This window comes from Diceros bicornis, chromosome 3, assembly GCF_020826845.1.
Source record: "Diceros bicornis minor isolate mBicDic1 chromosome 3, mDicBic1.mat.cur, whole genome shotgun sequence".
In the NCBI taxonomy this organism is placed as follows: Eukaryota; Metazoa; Chordata; class Mammalia; order Perissodactyla; family Rhinocerotidae; genus Diceros; species Diceros bicornis.
The window spans coordinates 35123632-35142198 of record NC_080742.1 but is presented as its reverse complement, the minus strand read 5'-3'; the positions used below and the strand labels follow the sequence as shown (position 1 = coordinate 35142198).

The window sequence follows — 18567 nt, the reverse complement described above, 5'->3', positions numbered from 1 at the left end:
CTAGCTTTCAATCACAAAAATAATGGAAAAGGGAGATGAGTTGACACCTATACAGTAATCACTTCTCTACCTTGAGATCCCTTACATAAAATTCAACTATAGGAGGTGACTATATTTCCATATACCTTTTCTGCCTGAATTTCAATATGAATTTCAGTTCTACGTTTTACAAATCACTACCTCCTCTTATAGGGAAATTTCATAAAAGATGATAAGAGAAGTCAGAAATAGAAAAGGGAAGCATAGTTGATAACACAGAAATAGCAGAAATGGTTCCAGTGAAATCTTAGAAAAGATAAAGAGAGGTTGCAGAAAGTAAGTACACCCAGGAATCCTCGGAGAGCAAGGGATCAGAGGACGTGGGTAAAAGCGTTTGTGGTGAAATAACCATGGGAAGACCTGCAACCACAAAATCCCAGAAATAACGAAGGGGAGCTGACAGGCCAAGAGGGAGGTAAACACCTACTAGTTCCATTAATCATCTAACCCGCCTCCTAATCACACTTCTCTAAGACCACAACCAGGCAGGAACCTAGGGCAGGAGACGAAAGTCAACTCTGAATCAGAAAAGCAGAAAGACACAGAACATTTAAATGCAGGAGGCGGCCCAGAAAAATGCCTCTTTATCAATATTGTATCTTCAACAAAGCAACACAAATTTACAAGCACGGGAGGGAGAGATCTGGAGAAGTCTCTAGCAAACAACGGATGGTGAATGGAATCGAGCAGTGCAGTTTACAGTATCACTATTTAAGATGTGTAAAATGCCACGTAGATTGTCTTTAGCTTGCATTACAGTTTTCATTTAGCAAATGCAAAAGCTGTCACAGATAAGCCTCCAACGTAAGGCCCCCAACCTTGGTTTCCCCTTAAAGTTTTAAGTTATCAGCCGCAACTTCATCTTGACAAGAATTTTCAGGGCCCTAAACCCCACAGTTAGAGAGGAAACTATATGGTTCATTCCTTTCAAGCTATCTGTATATATTAAAAAGGTTAGACAGGTTCCTTTCTACCTCACACATTTTTCTCTAAGAAGATACAGAACATGCCTATTAAATGCCTGATATACAAGTGAAATATTAACCAAATCTCTGCAGAGATCCAAGCGTGAATTATACTTATATGATTTTTTTCTTACCATAAATTTTTGGATTTGAGGTTCCCCTCGCCAAAGATTAGTTACTTACTTGAGTGAACATCTCTAAATATTTCAACAGCTTATAAGGGGATAAAATATCACTACACTTCATGAAGAGAAAATACTTTATTATTTTTTACTTTCACTTTACTTCAGAACTTTCCCTATCTGTAAATATAGTTTTCTGGATATAATCTGACTAGAAGTAAACAAAAGACTTGTTTCCATTTATGCAAATAGTATTATTTATAACCCAAAGCTCTGTTTAGAGGTTTTACCACGCAAATACATCCACTCTGTCTTATGCAACTCAAATATTTACTGCGCACCAAATATTTGTACGGCATTACAGGAACAGTAAGATCATAGAGCCTCACAAGTTGTGGTTCCCCAGCCGTTGTGGAATTGAAAAATATATCTGCCCTCACTCAATGGGTGCCTTGGGGCTAAATGTGAAAAGCCTGGAGGAAGGAAGTAGTCCTTCTAGTCCTAAACTTAGAACTAAATCTACTTGCAAGATGACCTCACAGACTGGAACATCACATCCAAAGGCCACCCTAGGGATTCACAGAGTTTCTCAAGTGAAACTTTCCAGTGCTCCTGTTTAGTTCAGTCTGGTGCCAGTATTTTTAAACAGTTTAATGATTTTCCTATTTTAATGTGAGTAAAAATAAAACAAATCTGTACTTTTAATTCATAAATTCTCATAAACTTCTAAGAACTACGGAAATTAAAAATTAAACTTGAGGCCCAAGTTAATGAATGGTTAAAGCATAAACACATTTAACTATTAAATCATCGGCTGGAAAAAGAATCTGAGACCTAAAAACTCATCCTATTACCTTAAAAAAAAATTAGTCTGGGACCAGCCCCGTGGCCTAGTGGTTAAGTTCGGCATGCTCCACTTTGGCAGCCCGGGTTTGATTCCCGGGTGTGGACCTACACCACTCAGCAGCGGCCATGCTATGGCAGTGACCCACATACAAAATAAAGGAGGATTGGCACAGATGTTAACTCAGGGAGAATCTTCCTCAGCAGGAAAAAAAAAAAAAAAGCCTTCTTGAATGAAGCTTTAAAAAGAAAAATCAGTCCGATAAGAAGGAAAAACACAAAACTTTTCTAAGAAAAGTCTGACGTTCCCACAATCAATCAAGTCAGCTCCCCTCAGAGTTAGGGGAACGGATATCCACAGAACTCATCATTTATATGCTGCAGGAAAAATCACAGTCTACTTTTTGGCTCCAAATCACTTTGAGATGAGTTCATTTTAAGACAAGATTCTCATTCATCTAACCATTAAATAATCACAAAGGAAGAGGGGTAGGTAATAATAAAGAGGGCTGGAGAAGGAAGGGTGAAGGAGGTCACCACCAGATCGAGAGCTTGAGAAGCTAAGCTGCAATACCCACAAGAAAACCTGGCTACTTGACAGTCCAAAGCTTGGACCAAACTGCCCCAACAGGCTCTTGGTTATATGATATACCACAAAATAGGAAAAATATTCAGACAGAATAAAGTTTGCAATGATTCAATCTCAAACACTTTTTAAGTCAGGTAGGTCTGGTTCAAGAAGTGATTTCTAAGGAAAAGGCAAAGTTCTAAAAACACTGAAAGTCGCCTTACAGCCATTTCTCACTTAAAACTCCTACCGATTTGGGTGAAATTGATGGCAGAGATAAAGAGGGAAATGCTCACATAATACTTATTAAAAAAACTAAAGAAATAATTCTCTATAATTACTTTAAAAATGAGAATTGTTATATTTTGCAACCTTCTCAAAGAAATAAATTTGACCTATTTCTTACCTCATGAATTTCACCAAAAAAAGACTTGATAAAGCTTATAGCAATTCATAATAAATAAAATCCCTTCAGAAATAGAGATATGTGTTTATTCTTAGTGCTTACCAGCATGGTGTCTAACCCATGGACACTCAATAAGAATTTGAGTAGGGCCTCAATAAATATTTATTGAATAAATGATTAACTTACTGGAAATCCATGAGTGGTTTACAAGGATTCCATGAATCTCCTGAAATTGTAGGTGAAATACTGGGCCCAAGGGTACATGGGCATTTTCATCAGATTCTCACACAGTCCATATCCAAAAAAAAGATGTGACTTATTTTGAGTAATGGATGAATTATTTATCTTTCAGGCAGTCCACTATTAATACTGCTTGTTACTGAGATTTTGATAAGAACTTGACAACAAAAAGATCCAGATAACACACTTTATGGCTAGAATTTGAAGTGCAGAAATTCTCTATTTCTAATTAAAAGCAGAATTGCATACTCTGACAGTCAAATGACCAGAGGGTCAGCCTGATAAGGAATCTACTCCAAGCAACTTCCCTAAGAAAAGGCCATTTCAGAGCCCTTAAGAAGTGGGCTGAAGGAATACCAAAATTTTCCTCCAAAATACTTTGGACTCATTACACAGAGTCATTTAAGCAACTTAAGAACTCTGGTTTATACTTCTCAAACTGGAAGATGAATACCCCAGGAGTAATTTGTGGCATGTGAGAAGATACACGACAGAGACAGGACACAGCAAATCTCCTAGCATCTAAGTTACTATTTGATGTTACATAATTTAAAGCATTTTATATTAAAATAATCACAGCTATATTATGCACTGAGTACAAAATTCACATAAGTTTAAGATAACACCAGCTCCAGGGGCAAAAAAAATTCCTTGAAGCCAAGTGTCCACCCCAAGGCTTTGGGGGTGCATATTCACATTCCATCACTGGGGTACTTTGGAAGAAAAGTTTCAGCAGAACTGCCAGAGAGAGAGGCCACAATAATTTTTCAAGTTAGATTTTACATTAGCCATTTTTTTAAAGTCTCTAAGAGGTACCCATAAGATGTCTGTTTTAAACAAATGACTTTAGGGCCGGCCCCGTGGCTTAGCGGTTAAGTGCTCGTGCTCCGCTGCTGGCGGCCCGGGTTCGGATCCCAGGCGCACCGACACACCGCTTCTCCAGCCATGCTGAGGCTGCATCCCACATACAGCAACTAGAAGGATGTGCAACTATGACATACAACTATCTACTGGGGCTTTGGGGCAAAAAAAATAAATAAAATTAAAAAAATAAATAACTTTAAGGAAACCCTTCAAGATGAAATGGATAAGTTACCTGCTTTATAGGTCTTTTAGAGATAAGGAAATTAAGTATTGCAACTTGTCTGGCAAACTTGATGATTCTGATGTATTAAGCCGTTCTTTTGGACAATAATTAGAGAGCAGAAGTACTAGACAGTGAGGGATCTGTCAAAAAAAATTACACAATCAGCATTTTCGTAAAAGATGTTAATCTCTCCCTTCGGTCCAGCAAAGGGTCAGGCACACAGTTCATTGAGAAGTATGTGCTCATCAAGATTTTAATGGGGGAAAAGACAAGATTTTTTAAAAATAAAAAGAGCAGAATGATCTGATTTATCCTCACTGAAAATTATCTGATCTACCACAAGACCATTCCTACTGACTCTGCTTGGAACATGTACTAAGAATGAAGTTCTATAGAACTTGGAGCAAGGAGAGCGTGTTTACTGAGCTCGCTAAGCTTAGGTCATAGCTGGTTCCACTTCACATAGTCAAATGCCCAGGAAAAATCAATAAATCTGTGACCAGTCTTATGTTGTTCTTAACAGATTTCAGATGGAATGTCTGAAAAGGGCAGTCTTGAAAAACAAAAAAAAAAAGGGAGCGTCTGCATCTGAGTCTCGTCTGACAGGGCCCTACCCATGGAGTTATTGAGGGTAAACCAGTTGGCAAGGATCAGTGCCCACTATTCAAAGCTGACTTTGAGCAGTTCTAGAGGCAGAAAATCTTTACAGAGTGCTTTATTTAGCTTGAGCTTGTGAGTCATTTGTTCTGTATGAGGAAGAGTTACTGGCAACAAATGAGGAAGAGCCTTGAGATCGATAAATTTCAGCAGTTGACATCCGTTAATAGCTGGGGAAAAATACGCTTCCTCATGATCAAATGGGATCTGAATTTCCACAATTTCCTTTACCAAATTCATACCACAAGTTATTCTCTTCCCAAATCAGGCCTCATGGCCAATTCCAGAGGCTAAACTCTGGTCTTCTAAAAAGTATTTTTTTCTAGAAAATTAAAATTTTATACTATGACAATCTAATAAGATTCTGCGTAGTTTTTCCAAATTATCTTTAACATGATACTTTACAAATCACATCATATTTGTTTTCTCAGTTTTTTTTAACCTAATTATTCTTATCAATTTTTGCTCTGAAAGAGAGAGTCTCATATGAGCCCAAGCAGAAAACAATCATAGTGGTAATAGTTTTATCAGAAACACAAGGAGATACAGCAGGTTTTAGAGAGCCTCATATAGATAAAAGGTGACGATCCATCTCACTCTTTCACACGCTTGCCTTACTACATCCAACTATGACGGCATAAAATGTAATGTGAATAATGCTGCTTAATTCATAATCAACATTATGATCACGTGAGAAGACAGATGTGGAAAAATAAAGAACCTAAAGGTGATACTTGACTGGTAATTCATACATAGATATAAAAGATGCTGGGTCTACTTAGAACGAGAGTTGAAGGTCCTTTGTTGAGGTGCACATGCTCAGAAGCAAGTTTTGTTTATTCAGGGCCATGGTGCAAGGGGTCAGACTCTGGCAGTAGAAATTCCGCTGCCAGAAATTTCATGTTCTTTGGTATTAGCAGCCAAAGAACATGAAAAGCCTGAGTGTTCTTGCTCTGCAACTAAACATTTAGAAAGTTCTATGCTTAAAAGTAATGAGGAAAGAGCATGTCTGAGAAGCATATGACAAAAATTAGAGTCACAGTAGAAATCAATTTATTAGTCGAAAAAAAGAGAGACAAAGCAGATTTTTATCTTCCCACATCCTTTCTTATCTACTAGAACATAACCATTCCTTGTTATAAATCAAATCCTAAAGTTGGCTGGGCTTGAAAATTCTGTCTGAGATAAACTGTGGTAGGGAAAATGCTGATGGCAAGTAAACAAAGTGTTGTATGCTTACCTGGTAGGGAGGAATGGTGCTTTTCTCTACCTGGAAATATGCTTAATTCCTTCTTCAGCACGTTCAAATACAACTCAGAGATAAACTTCCAACTAATTAATAGAGCTCCTCTATAGGTATGAAGAAAAACCAAAGGTTTGGGGTTTTTTAAATTAAAGTTTCTGATATATTTGCTACAAGTGCCTAATGACTCAATTGAAATAAAAACTCAGTTGCCTTCAGCCAATAAGTCATTAACAAACATTCCTTATCAACTGACAATAAATAGCAATAAAAAAAAGATCTCATTCCTCAGAGAAAGATCTTCTTTTTAATAATTGTCATGTAAAAATAGCATGTGGTTTTAACTTTATTTACTAAAGAATCAATACAAAAACCTACTATAGAGGGAAAATACTTGATATTCATATTACAAAAATTGCTGAGAAGCAGTCTATAATAAAATGAACAGCATATAAGTTTGTGCAATTCATTAAAAATGATACAATTTACATACACAATTTTTTATTTTTATTTTTTAATTTTATTTTATTTATTTTTTCCCCCAAAGCCCCAGTAGCTAGTTGTATGTCATAGCTGCACATCCTTCTAGTTGCTGTATGTGGGACGCGGCCTCAGCATGGCCGGAGAAGCGGTGCGTCGGTGCACGCCCGGGATCCGAACCTGGGCCGCCAGCAGCGGAGCGCACGCACTTAACCTAAGCCACGGGGCCGGCCCCACAATTTTTTAAATATAGTGAAATTTCACCTTAAAATTGACCTTAGTGTCTACAGGATGCCTCCTGATACACTGGAAGTTCTGCTTTCACGAAGGTATTCAGGGAATAAGAGGATCAACAACATCCAGGAAAACCTGAGACAGAAACTCAAATAAAAAGCTGGTTAACTTCTTTCCCCAAGACATTTTTCCCTCTTAGAAATGCTATACCTTATTAAGTTATTGCAAAATGAACGAAAAGTTTAAGATGAGATTTTCCTATATTATATTCTGGCCTTAAATCTACCAAAATAATATTTACAATGTTAATATAAATATTTAAAGAGAAACTAACAGTATTTATACTTAATAAACGTTTGGTGAACTGAACCATATATTGGAAACAGGAAGCACAATGCAATTTCAGTAGAAGGAGTAAAATGCACTTCTGCTTTGGGGAGACCTACAGTTTTCATGAGACAATCAAGGATTCAGGGACATATTTCTTTGGGGCTCATTTTGACTTTGGGGTTCTACAAGTACTACATGTTCACTACAGTAAATATAACCCCATTTGGTAAATATAAGTAATTAAAGGGAGAAAAATTAAATCACCTGTAATCATAAGGTCCAAAGGTAAATAAATGTTTTTCCTTCCAGAGATTTTTAGGCACATAAAATATATATAATAAAAAGGTTCATGCTAAATATACCATCTTATAAACTGCACTTGCTTATGTTTCAATGATGTTATTAAAAGCGGAATTTCTAAGGCAAAGAGGATCTACTCCTTTTTTTTTTTTTTATAATTTTATTTATTTATTTTTCCCCCAAAGCCCCAGTAGATAGTTGTATGTCACAGCTGCACATCCTTCTAGTTGCCGTATGTGGGACGCGGCCTCAGCATGGCCGGAGAAGCGGTGCGTCGGTGCGCGCCCGGGATCCAAACCCGGGCCGCCAGCAGCGGAGCGCGCGCACTTAACCGGCAAGCCACGGGGTCGGCCCAAGGATCTACTTCTTTAAACTTTCTGATACATACTGCCAATCTGTCTTCCAGAAAGATTGTGCAAATATAAATTCCCACCAGCCGGAGGCACGCCAGTACACACAGCACTCAATCTATCTGCATGCTTTTCCTGGGCTTTCCCCCAGTGTAACCCTTCTCTCTTGGGATGTCCTTTCCTTCCTGTTGTTACTACCTGGTCCTCAGCAGTACATTAAAAAAATGAGAATTTCCAGGATCACTGCTACCAGCGCCAATTTTATCTCTACTCCTGCTTTTCACTGGTGGGAACTATACCCCTCTATTTGCCCTCCACCACCAGCAGTCCCTCCTTCGCTTACTCACCAGCTGTTTTCCAGAATGAAGAAAGATGGCAACGTGTGTGAGGGAAGTACAGGAACAGGCAACAAAGTACTCTGCTTCCTTCAAAGAACAGAACCCGGGGGTTGGCAGGGATAAGCGCCAAGATCTATGTTTTTAAGATGCAGGTCTCAACACACTGCACCACGTGCAGAAGATTAGCTAGTTTTTTCTCAGTCTAACTGCATCCCAGATTCTGGCATTTAGCTGTCTGTCACTCTTAAGTTTTGGTATGGCTATAAAAATTTCCCTCTGTTTTCATGAGTATTTTAATAAAAAATTAGCAGAGCTAAATTGGGGCTACTACCCAGATAAAATTTTAACTAAAAAAATCTTCATACTCACTTTTGTTTGGACTGATTTCTTGCCCTCCTGAAAAAGAACTGAATGTATCAGAAGACACTTTAGCACTATCACTTTATTCCAACAGAGATTAAAATAAATTGAGGGATTTGTCAGTCTCTTTAAATACATAGAACAAAAAAAGTATCACTAAAATATTAAGCTATTAAAAACAAACCAAAACTTCAGAGACAAAAATCTAATTTACTCTCATTCACCAGATGAGGAATCTGTGCCCCAGTAAAGCGATCTGAACTGCATAACGAGAGAAAGAACATAAGTAGCAGAGTTTCCATCTTCTCCTTTGAAACGTAATCTCTTCACACAGCGAATGTCGCAAAGTGCCTGGAAGTCAAAATGCTCTTTGCAGAACATTATGACATATTGATATTTTAAATTCTATCATACAAACTATAATATTAGACAAAATTTTGAGTTATTCTGAGTTTAAATTGCTGTTAGTGTTCAATTTATTTTATTTTAAAGGTTATAAAACAGAATATAAAACCATGACTATGACTACAAATGTTCAAAGAACAAAAGAGCCATAGAAGTAAATGATTGTCTACTTGCAAGTTATTCCTTTAGTAACCATTTGCTCCTTATTCATACCTGTTATCTGCCTAATACCTGCTTGTAAAATTAGTGTTGGCTCTCTCTAGAATTTAAGGAAAATTTCAGAACAAAAAACCTAAAATTCCTTGGGGCCGGCCCTGTGGCTTAGTGGTTAAGTGCGCGTGCTCCACTACTGGCGGCCCAGGTTCCCGGGCGCGCACCGACGCACCGCTTCTCCGGCCATGCTGAGGCCGCGTCCCACATACAACAACTAGAAGGATGTGCAACTATGACATGCAACTATCTACTGGGGCTTTGGGGAAAAAAATAAATAAATAAATAAAGTTAAAAAAAAAAAACCCTGAAATTCCATCAGGTTATTTTTTTCCTACAAACTATGAAAAGACCACCATTATTCAAGTTTGGCAGTATAACCCCTCTGCCCAGTTCCAGGAAGGTGCACGTGGAACACAACTAGAGAAATACAGGTTGTACCACGCTCAGCACCACATGTCTCAGGGTCCTGCACCCTTGGAGACCTGAGAGGAGCTGAAAGAGACTGCACTCCTTTAGGGAATGGAACACCCTGAAGTATATCTGAACTGAGAATTTTAAAGTATATTTGGATGCACTAGTATATTTTCATAACAGGTAGAAATCATAATTGAATTTCTGTGGTGGTAAATTTAACCCAACTTTAGCAATAAAAAGATGCCCACAGGCTAGAAAGGCATTTATATCTCACTGTGAAGGGAATGCTTTTACTGTAATTGGTTCACACCACAATTTGGTATTTTATGTAAGGGAGCTTCTATACTATATTTACCTTCCTTTCTCTCCTTAGCAAACAAAAGAATTTATAGACTTTAAAGTATTCCAAATATATAACTTTCCATCAGAAATATTCCCATATGAGGATTTTTAGAATTATCTCTAAGATCTCCTTCCAGCCTTAAAAATTATATGCTGCATAACTCCCACCCTTTAATGGCAGAATGTTATAAATTGCAGCTCAATTTATAATAAAAAATGTAGACATTTAAAAATACGATTAATGAAATTTTTATCATTGCCTTTAAAACTCTTTAAAATTTGACATATTGAGCATGATTAACATGCAATTCAAGTGAAAACATAATATATAATTGGTTTTAAACTTTAAAAAGTGACTTTAGAACTAAACATTTGGGATAATAAAAGGAAACATATATATTTTAATTTTTCTCCCCAATTTCCATGTTTAAAAAAAGGATTATGATTTCATTTATTGCCTTCAGCATTTTTGGAAATGGTATATTTCTAAGTATGTAACACAAAGATATGTGAGTCATACAGATGAGTTACTTTAAGCCTATATTAAGAATACATTAAGTTTAAGACTATATTATCATTAGCAGGATTGCTGACTTAATAAAAGAGCTGGTCCAGATTAGCACAGGAATCGCCTGCTTAACATCAATAATCCATTTCTGAACATTGGACGTGGAGGAAACTGCCTCAGGGAGCTTATTTCCCATTAATTTAGATGGGAAAAATTACAGTGTGTTGCATATCAATCTAAACCTACCAACCAATTTCTTAAAATATAACTAAGACACAGTAAAATGCCTACGTATAAGTAGCAAACTATTCTGTTAGTGTGTTAAACCTGTTTCCTGATCACCAAAACAATTAATATGGTTGTTGACTACCAGCTGCTTTGCAGCAGTAACATGGCCTCCCTTGGCACCAGCAATGTCCAAGGTGCACATCCTTTTTGACGCCACTAGACACACCTTTCAGAATGTTTACATGGGACTCCGACAATCTATTCATTTCATTTGAAAGGTAACTCAAGACTATTTCCTCACATTGTTTTGTTAAAAATTGAGTGTGGAAGGACATAAATATAAACTTTTCCTATATAGACATCGACTGGAAAACTTTGTTGATGTATACACACACACACACACACACACACATTCCACGAAGTCTGGACATTAGAAACTAAAAGGGACTTTACCAAGAAAAGAACATGTAGCATTATAAGCACAGCTGTCAAACATCAGTCCATTTTCAGCTGCAAGTGACAGAGGCCTATCTAAAGTGGCTTAAACTTTAACCAGGGAACTTATTATTTCACCTAACAAGAAGTCCAGAGGTCGACCGTTCCCAGGCTAGTAAATACATCAGTTCAACAACGTCATCATGGACCAAGTTGCTCCCTCATTTTATTCTGCCATCTTCAACATGTTATCTCTGTTTCAGGCTACCTCCTCTCAGCAAAGATGGCAGCAATGGATGCAATCTCATCAGGCATTTCATCTAGATAAAATAGCTGCCAGAGGAAGAGGTGAGTGTCTCTTTAGCATCTGCCTATGAGCCCCTCAGCTGACCTTCCTTCACGTTCAATTAGTCAAAATTGTGACAGGTGCCCATTTTGAAACTAATTGCTGGCAAGGTGGACTGGGCAACCCTGATTGGCTGAGACAAATCAGCACTGACGTCCCAGGGCTGGGACTAAAGCCAGTCTCTCCTGAAACACCTGGTCATGCAGAGGACGGTGAATACTTTAAAGTGTAGAAGAAGAGAGAATGAATTTGGGGTAGGCACACCTGCTCTGAATGCTTAATTCAGTTTGCATTAATAAAATAACTAAAATAAGTATAATTTAAGTCCAGATTATAAGTGACATAAGTTAAACAAAGATATATATATTTTCACTGGAAAAACACCTTAAGGGAGGACATTATTAACAAGTTTTCTAACCAAATATTAAATAATTTTCAAGTCATTCCAAAACCTGTTAACAATATATGGATCGAGGATCTACTTTAGGGAAGTCATTGTGCTATTATGCGCAATACACAGCAGATGAGATGTCCACAAGGAGGTTACAATCCAAGTGGCAAGGCATACAAAAATAAAAGTTTAAGCAACATTACAAAACAATAATATAGGGGCTGCTACAAGATACTATGTGATTAAGAAGAAAATAATGATAGGAGAAAATGTACACCATGAGATCAAAGAGAGAGTTATCTAGAGACTGTAGAGACAGAATTTCAACTGGGATCTGAAGACTGAACAGGACATGGACAAAGTGAAACAAGCCGAGTACTCTGCACAAGGAGATGCTGGGCTGTGGGCCTGGGAGTGGAAAAACATCCTGGATTACAACAGTGAGAGGTCCGTGCAAACGCAAAACAAGAGCAAACTGTCATTACTAATTACTTGTTTAATATGACAAGTAAAAAAGCTCTCCAGGGGCTGGCCCGGTGGCGTAGTGGTGAAGTTCACGTGTTCTGTTTCTTCGGCCTGGGGTTCATGGGTTCATATCCTGGGCACGGACATACACACTGCTCATCAAGCCATGCTGTGGCAGCGTCCCACAGACAAAATAGAGGAAGACTGGAAGCACAGATGTTAGCTCAGGGACCACACTCAAGCAAAAAGAGGAAGACTGGCAACAGATGTTATCTCAGGGCCAATCTTCCTCGCCAAGAAAAAAGCTCTCCAATCACAGTTTGGGATTTGTACATCTCTATTATCATTTGCCTGTTTTTTAGTTTTTTTAATGAAAAAACTAATTGCAGCATTGTGTCCTGAATGCATCACTAAAAAGGTACGCAAGTATACTCATACCAGGTTGACAGAATAAGACAGAGAAACAACAACAAACTAATGAATTTATGGAACCATCATGGTGCATGTCATTCTATCAAACAGCTTAAGTGTTTGATATTACTGTTTTGTCATGCTATTTAAACTTTTATTTTGGTATGTCTTGCCTCTTAGATTGTAACCTCCTTACAGACACATCTGCTGTGTATCTTACACAACTGAAATAATTACTCCCTAATTTTTTTTAGCTGCTCAAAAGTCATTCTATTTTCTGAAGCCAAACTAGTAAAAGTGATCAATGAGTTGGAACCCACCTCTGACAACGACTATGCTACTCTGACACTAAAATAAAAATATCCTAAGATTCTACATTCCCAGTGGCTAATAAACATTGGTATATATAGCAACATCTAGAAAAGTAGTTCTTTAACCTTTTTAGAGTCACAGACCTTTGAGAATCTGATGAAATGCAGAGACTCTTCTCCCCAGAAAAATGCAAATACAAAATTTTGCTTATAATTTTGGGAGACTTACAGACCACTCCATCCAGCCCCAAATTCATCATGGCTAAAAACTCCTAACATACTGATAGCAAGAGACAATGGCTGGTTATCAGTTATCAACGCCTTAAAGCAATCCATCAACAAACTATTTTAAGGGTTACAGTTTTCCTTTGGTGCTGCCAAGCATATTTTCGGCTGGTACATCAGGAAATAATAGATGCCAGAAATAAAAATAAGCCATTCCATAAGTTTAGAGCTGAGCTATTTGACTTAAGACACTGAAAAATTTCAGAACAATGACTCCTTTAAGTCATTGATACTATGACGTAAGGCTTTAGTATAGTATACTTAATACTTATCATTAAAAATATGACGTGTGTGTGTGTGTGTGTGTGTGTGTGTGTGTGTGCGCAGCCATAAAAGTATATATCCCTTTTGATGGAAATACCAGTTGTAGGAAATGAATCAGTTTCAAGTTTAACTGGTAACGAGTGTGGTGGCAATTCTCAGTTCTTTAGTAATGTTCCACTAGTTAATGCACACTTGAAACACATCAGCTTTTAGTGGATATGAATGGACTTTCTGGTGGGTTCACTGCACAAGCATGCAGTGACCTTCCAGTCTGAGATTGGGGAAGGCCTATTTGTGGCACTGATAGGGTGCTTACCATTCCCTGCCTACAACATATGTCATTACTGATCATCACATTCTCTCCAGCTAAGCCTACACGCTGGCTTAGAATCATTCCCATAAGCATTTCACTGAACTGATCAGAATTAGCAAGAAAATTAAAACTTTCTTGTACTCACTTTTGTCAATAAAGAAGTCTGTGTATAGTTTCCTCTTATTCATCTCATTTAGCAGTGTAATGAGGAAAGCATGATGCTATTAACATTTTATATGGAAGGAAAATGAGGCTGAAATGGTAAATAGCTTCCTTGATCACACAGCAAGGAAATGATGGAACTTGGAATCCAAGTATGATGATTTCCAGTTCAGTACCTGTATTAGTTAGGGTTTGGTTCATCTGTAAATGACAAAATAGTGGCTTACACAGAATGGAAGTTTACTCCTGTCTCACATAAACGAATTTTACAGGAAAGCATTACAGGGCTGATGTGGCACCTCCACAGTCTTCAAGGACCCAGGCTCTTCCCAGCTTATTCTTTAGTTGGCCTCACAATGTACTCTAGTCTCCATGTCCAAGATGGCGGCTAGTACTCTACCAAATCATCATATCTACAGTCCAGGGTGAGAGAAGTTGGGGGGAGGGGCAGAGAGGCAGGGAGGGCAGGTACACACCAGCTGTGTTTTCAAAAGGTGTCCTAGAACTTGGCAATACAATGTTTCTTCTTATATCACATGGGCCAGAAACTTCACAATTGCACACCTAATTGCAAAATGGCCACACGGCAAGATAAAAATGCTATTAACTAAGAAAGAAAGGGAAACAGATATTGAGGGACAACTAGTAGTTTCTGCCCCTATATCACGTTCGAAAAAGTTAAACTTAAGGTGTTTGATAAAATGACTTGCAGCATGATGGTCCCATACAGTTGGCTGGTTTGTTGTTGTTGTTTCTCTATCATAACCTGTCAATCTGGTATGAGTACACCTGCACACTTTTTCAGTGATGCATTCATAAGATGATGCTACAATTAGTTTTTTCATTAAAAAATAATTCTCAATCTTGATGAAACTGTAACAATTATCTGTTTTTAAAATTGTTAATAAAGTTCCAATAAAAAAACCCAAAACACTATCTCACTGTTTTAAAAGGGTCAGATATCTGATAGTTCATTACTGCCAATGGGATAAAATTCTAATGTCTCAGAATGGCACACAAGGCCCATCACAGACCACCTTTCTAGACTCATTTCTCATCAGTGGCCCTGATACACCTTTTCTAGTGAGCCATGAAGAACTTCGTACTGACCCTGAATATGTCCCAGATTCTTCTGAATCTACACACTTTACACAGTCTGTCTTACCACCTGGAAAGGTTTTGTTCCCCCATCACACCTTATAAAATAATTATCCCAACAATTCTCAAATATGAGCATGCATAAAAATCACCTGCATTGCTTTTTCAAAATGCTGATTCTTAAGCTATAGCTCCAAAAATTCTGTTTCACTAGGTGTGGGTCAGGCCCAGGAATCTGCAGCATTTTTAACAAGCAGCAGAACGCCTGGGACCGAGAGGTACTCAAGAATGTTCCCTTGGGGCTGGCCCAGTGGCGCAGTGGTTAGGTTCGCGTGCTCTGCTTCAGTGGACAGGGGTTCATCACTTCGGATCCTGGGTGTGGACCTACTCACTGCTCGTCAAGCCATGCTGTGGCGGTATCCCACACAGAGCAACTAGAAGGATGTACAACTACGACATGCAACTATCTACTGGGGCTTAGGGAGAAGAAAGGAAAAAAGGAGGAAGATTGGCAACAGATGTTAGCTCAGGGCCAATCTTCCTCAAAAAAAAAAATGCAGAATACAGTTTGCGTTTTAAAAAAAGAATGTTCCCTTAATGATTACTACAATAAGAAAAGATTATATCACATTAATCTAAGATGTTTTTCTTCTGGCTTAGTTTATTAGATAATGCTATTCCACGGTAACAGCATAATTCTATCACGATATAATGAAGGAAGAAGTTACATTTTTCAGAAATTCACATTTGTAAAGATTAATGTGTAACCTCAATGAGAACTCTTCCCTTCATAACATGCTTTGGTTGCATTCAATGGGAAAAAACACATGCTGAATAAGATAATCACTTAAATATAAAAGAATGTTGTTGTATTATTAAGATTACCAGAAAGACAATATTTAGGTCTTCCAACTCTATGTGAAAGACTAGTAAAAAGTACAATGCTCATACTGTACATTTTACTTAGATTGTCATCCTCATTATTTATTTCCTCAACAGAAGGAAATAAAAATAAACTTCAAGTTAAAATATAAAAGCTACTCAAGACAATATTTCAGTTAAATGGTCTCAAATGTGGAAAATATAGCATTATGAAAGCCTCTAAGGAAATACTAGATGAAACTCATTTATGGACTATGGTTGTATACTTAAATTTTTTTCCCTACTGATATTGTACTGAATAAGTGGCCTCCAGGAAATAGCACCATAGTAAACAGTCAACTACCCCCAAATTGTTATACTAAAAATACGACTGCCTGAAGGTTTTAGGCAGTGTTATACTAAAAATATGACGACCCTCAGATGGGGCCAGCCAGTGGCAAAAGCAGTTAAGTGCGTGCGCTCTGCTGCGGCGGCCCGGGGGTTCACCGGTTCGGATCCCGGGTGTGCACCGACGCACTGCTTATCGAGCCATGCTGTGGCAGCATCCCATATAAAGTGGAGGAAGATGGGCACGGATGTTAGCCCAGGGCCAGTCTTCCTCAGAAAAAAGAGGAGGATTGGCATCAGATGTTAGCTCAGGGCTGACCTTCTTCACACACACAAAAAAAAGGAACCTCAAAGTTGCTCTGAAGAGTTTACAGGTGTTTATCTGTCAAATAGATGTACTATGGCTAAAGACAAAAAGAGTCACAGGCCACTTGGATTCACATTTATATAATTAAGTTAACAAATGTTTCTCAATTGCTCCACTGACAAAAAAAACATTTCAGGTTTCAAGTATATTACTTTAAGAAACGGCTTTCATTTCTTAGAATTTTGAAGCTTTCTGCTTTTTACCTAATGTTTGAAAGGAAGTGTGTTTAACCTAGAAATTTTGTGGTTTTATTTGCTTTTTGTTTATTTGTTTATGGCTCAACTACTGTGGAAGAGAAACTGTTAGTCTGTATTTTTATGAGGTCTTTTTCAAAGTGTCTTAACACATTATTTGATGGTGTACAATTACTAAATTATAGAGTGAACCGCAGTGGTTCTCAGCCCTGCACGCACACTAGAACTATCTGGGGAACTCTGGAAAAAAAATACCAGTGTCTGGGCCAAATCCCTAGGCCTGTCTAACCAGAATGCAGGGATGAGGCCCCAGCACCAGTATATTTTCAAAGCGCCCCTGAATGCACAGGAGGGTTAGAACCCCAGAGTTAGGGAGACAGATCCCTAATTTACATCTGAGTGAGCTGGGTCCATGGAGCCCCAGTCAGAAGGAATGACTTTCTCACAATTAATTGTATGAAGCAGAGGGCTCAGTTCTGCTTTTCAGTACAGCCGATCCCTCTCCCTGTCCCCATGGAACGTTCACTCTGAACTTTCCAGGAGACACGGCAGGTGGCACCCCGTGAGGGACAGCCTTGCCTGAATGTTTTCACCTCTGAGGTGTCGCTGGATTAACAGGGGAATCAGAATTAGGAACCAACGAATGTGAAACTTCTGTTAATTCTATCCATTAGACACACAACTCCACATTTCTTAATAGGAAAATAAACAACTTTGTAATGAAGTTAGTTGAAAAATCTTGGCATACTTGCTTTAGAATCAAAAGGTCAAGAGTAAAAACACAAAAACTGCCAAGTAAATTAATTGCAATTTGAGTTTTTCTGGATATCACAATACATGGCTAAAAAGATATTAATAGGGCCAGTTGCTTTTTTAATCCATAAACACTCCATTCCTTTTCAAGATTTGGTATACTTCTATTGTCAGAACAGGGATAAAAATAGGAAGCACATGCTGAAAATCTGTTTAGTTTTTGTCATTGTTTTAATTAAATCCTTCAGTCCTACATAGAATCAAAGTGACTTACTGTCCCTCATTTCTTGGAACATACATTTTTATTGTACACAGCTATATTTCCACTTTTAAATAAAGGAAAGAATACAGAGATGAAGAGATTACTTAGAAAATTCCATAAGAAAATGTGATAGTTTAACTTTAGTGTGTATACATGGTTTGAATGATTCCCAGGATGAGTACTTCAGTAGGAGACAATCTTAAAAATAACCCACTACTTTTCAAAATCCAATTTATCATTTAAACTGGAAAACAGAAGATGAGACTAAATTACATATTTCAATATCAATATTTAAAATATGAAATCCAAGCTGCTGTGAATTACTAAACTCTGATTCTAAATTCAATCAGTTTTACAAAATAATTAGCTTAATGGAAACTAGAAGTTCTTATGCCCTACTTTCAGACACACCTGCATATTCTGAAAAACATGATGAATTTCAGTTGCACTGCAACCCAGTTCCTTTAATCTCTGTAACACTGCTTGTCCAACTTCATTCTCCCTGCTCCAAAGTTAAATTCAATATCTGGTCAACCACGTTAGTGAATATAACAACAGTAATCTAAATTATTCCTTTTCATTTTATATTCTGTGGGGTTTCTTGTTTCTGTTCTTTTTACTATAACATA

The 18567-nt window shown here is 37.7% G+C and overlaps 1 protein-coding gene across 7 annotated transcripts in view; it reads right to left on the bottom strand.

Annotated features, from left to right (window-relative positions):
- Positions 1-18567, bottom strand: part of UMAD1 (UBAP1-MVB12-associated (UMA) domain containing 1) — a 245805-nt gene that overhangs the window by 197131 nt on the left and 30107 nt on the right. For 6 of the 7 annotated variants that reach the window (XM_058526081.1, XM_058526090.1, XM_058526126.1 and 3 more), the window contains exon 3: positions 8572-8598. The exons of the other annotated variant lie outside the window; for it this stretch is intronic. In XM_058526081.1, coding sequence (XP_058382064.1) covers positions 8572-8598 — 27 coding nt within the window. The remainder of the gene's footprint in view (positions 1-8571; positions 8599-18567) is intronic. 7 annotated transcript variants of the gene reach the window in all.